This window comes from Mesitornis unicolor, unplaced genomic scaffold, assembly GCF_000695765.1.
Source record: "Mesitornis unicolor isolate BGI_N332 unplaced genomic scaffold, ASM69576v1 scaffold5984, whole genome shotgun sequence".
NCBI classification, from domain to species: Eukaryota; Metazoa; Chordata; class Aves; order Mesitornithiformes; family Mesitornithidae; genus Mesitornis; species Mesitornis unicolor.
Genome location: NW_010182012.1, coordinates 91580 through 94793, shown reverse-complemented (window position 1 = coordinate 94793; position 3214 = coordinate 91580). Strand labels below are relative to the sequence as shown.

The window sequence follows — 3214 nt, the reverse complement described above, 5'->3', positions numbered from 1 at the left end:
ACTCTTTCCTCAGCTTTCTCTTCAAAAAGGAGTAGAAATCTCACCACTACTTTAAAAACTATGGAGACCAGCAAAGAAAACACTCAACCCTGTCAGGAAGAGTGGTAGGACTTTAAAACACAGCTCACTGCACTGTTTCTGACCTGGGTTAGGCATGTGGCACCTTTTAACTTCAAAGAGTTTTGAAGCCCCAAGGGCAGGCAAGATTTCATTACCTTACTATGTCTACCACCTCAGGAAAAGTCAAATGCATAAGAAACACTTTTCTTTGTATTACATTTTTTTTTATATTTATTTCATCCATTTTAAAATATCCCATAACTGGGTCTTATTAAGTCAGCAGAAGTTACTGGTATTGTTCCAGAATAAAACCAAATGAAGCATCGGTTGATCCAACATCTGTTTCTTTCCAAGACCCTGCCATTTTCACATTATTTTTCTCCTCTTCCTGTTTGCAACTCCAAAGCTGGAGTTTCATATTAGTATAAATCCAAATCCTGTAAGACAAACATTTCCACAGTTCAACCTGACTTCTTCTCAAGACCATGCTAGCCTATATAATTATGATATGACACACTAATTTGAGTAATATAAAAAGTAGTACTTTTTTGCCTGTCATCTTAAGGGGACAATCGGTATTTTCTTACCAAATATTTTACATATTCCCTTTAATTTATGTGGCCACTCAAATTTAAATCATGCATATCCCATGGGTTACCCTCAAACTAACTCTGATAATGAAAGCTGGTTTCCTTAACTGAGTCATTGAGTAACAAAAAACAATTCAGATATACTGTGCTTATGTATTTATCATCATAAATAACAACTTCTACAGTAAAAAAAAAAAATCCTTCCTGATTTATGTGAGCCTCAAAGAGTCCAGTACAAAGAAGGAGCTTTGGGTCCATGCTCTAAATTGTATGTGCTATATTCAGTTCTGCCACCCTAAATACCCTAAAGACAAAAGGCACAATCTAAAAGCACTGAACTGTACAGGTCTCACATCTACAGACCTACTAACAAAGTAAAAAACACTAAGGATTAAAAAAAACCAGCTTGATCCTCTAAACACAGGCTAAGTTTACAGGACTAGAAGTAACAATTTTTATGATCCTAGCATACTTCCTTAGGGTTGCAAGACTATACACGGAGACCTAAACATCATTTCAAAAGCTACTTTTTGAAGAAACTCTACAAAGTCTTTACCATAACATTTCACTTTGAACATAGAAGGTAAGTGGCTCCTGGGCACAATCAGGCATCAAATACTATCAATAATACCAAACCTTTGTGAGGCAGGCCAAATTTAGCACCATTTGGGAAAATCTCTGTATCACTGCAGTTCCCCATGTGGAACCAAAGCTGAAAACCTCCACGTCACTGAAGCAGGGGCAAGAGACCATCTTTCCAACCACATATCCCCAGAGAGCTGCTGAAGGCAGCCCCATCCTGTTGCCGCTGCCATTGGTCCCATTCGCTGCCTTATAGCAGCTTATTTGATATATATATTCTTTGTGCCAATACCTGTTAACATCAACCTCTAATAATTGCCCACGATGTTTTCTTTTGCCTGTGTAAAGAATTAATCCTCAATTCAGCCTTTACAAAACACTGTATTGCTCTTTTATTGCATCTGGAGAAGTTTGGGCGCTGCTCCCGCACCTACCAGGCTGATGAGATTGAGCTTGTCAGGAGGGTGAACACAACACATTTATTCCACAGTTTTACCTGTTATGACGCTGTGTTTTTAAACACAGTGTTACACAGAGAATTGTGAGCTCTACAACGGATCATTACAGTGAAAAAAAAGAAAGACTAGAAGGAATACTAGAGCACTAGGAAAGACCTATTTAAACAGACTCTTCTTATGAAGGAGTGATGTATAAGACAAGTGCATATTTCATCCAAAGAAATCAAAACACAAAAAAGGAAGGAAGTAAAAAATAAATACAGGTGAAGTACAAACCAGCCCAGATACAGTGCAACACCTACTCACAGCATCATAAGTATCAGACACCAACAGAGGCCAGACTATTTAGCGTTTACCGAAAGCCAAGGCAATATTTCATCTACAGAGTTGAAGTCACACCTCAGCTTTACAGTCCTCAGTAGGTATTGCAGTGCAGTTTTCCCTCGAGTCATTGAATTCCTAACATTTTTTCTAGTGATCTACATTCAGCACTGGACAGTATGCAATGAAAGGCCAGCTAATTACCACCTACCGTTCTCACTGCTGGTGCTGAGGTGCTCGTAATAGTCTAGGAAAAACAACACAAGGTAAGGTTAAGAAAACTAAGCTACATGTTAAACTCTTATTTTAGGCTAACATTTAAAACTGTCTCACATTCAAAGCCATATTTAGAACTACGCTCATTAACGACACTCTTTAGGTGCTTTACCGACCACCAAACCCATCGCAATTCTGTGCCAGCTTCGTTTCCCTGACATGAAGATTTTCCTTAAGGAAGCACAATGAGTAACATTGTTAGCCCTAAAACATAACTTAAACATGCAGACATGCGATGAGGTTCTGTAAAAGGCTAGACTAGGAAAAACATCCTTGCAACCATGAGATCTAAAAGAACAGCAAACTTGCTTTCTGTGGATTGCCCATACACCACAAACAGCTTGTTCTCCTCTGTGATCAACTTAGCTGAAATATCAGACAACTTTACCCACTTTACACTTGCTATCGGCTTCTTTTGCTTACCTCATTTGAGCTTAAATTTGATCCCATTGCAGCCCCAGTTGCATGTAAGTCCAATGTTAAAAGATACCGAGCCGTACAGCTGGCAGGAACTCCTCATGCAGATTAGGGGTGGAGGAATAGGGATTTTATGACGAAGCTCTCCCGCTCCACCCCTTTATTATTTCCAGTCATTAGGCAGTCCCCTCCCTGCTTCCTGCAACCTATTAGAGCACCTCAACTGAGTCAGCAGAACGAAGAGCTATTTCTTTTCTACTTACTGGATATTTGAGGTGCACACTGAAGCCCCTTTCTGCCCAGCAGTTCTTTCTTGAAAATACCACTGCTAATAAAAAGGTTTGCATTTATGCAACAATTCTAACCTCCAAGCAAAGCGCACGTGTCTACTTAAATCACAGCTGTCAGAGAATCTGTACATGGCCACCATCATACTACAGGATAGTGGAGAGAGATCTCGACAGCTCCTTTCCAAATCATAAGCTCAAATACCTGTAATAGTCTTTCCAT

General features: G+C 39.4%; 1 protein-coding gene across 1 annotated transcript in view; it reads right to left on the bottom strand.

Moving 5' to 3' along the window:
- The window catches only part of LOC104539943 (cytosolic phospholipase A2 epsilon-like), a gene marked incomplete at its 3' end in the record, with an annotated part of 29227 nt that extends 26490 nt beyond the window's left edge, over positions 1-2737 (bottom strand). The window contains exon 1 of the mRNA XM_010183622.1: positions 2711-2737. Within this exon, the coding sequence (XP_010181924.1) occupies positions 2711-2737 (27 nt within the window). The remainder of the gene's footprint in view (positions 1-2710) is intronic.
- Positions 2738-3214: the final 477 nt, after the last annotated feature.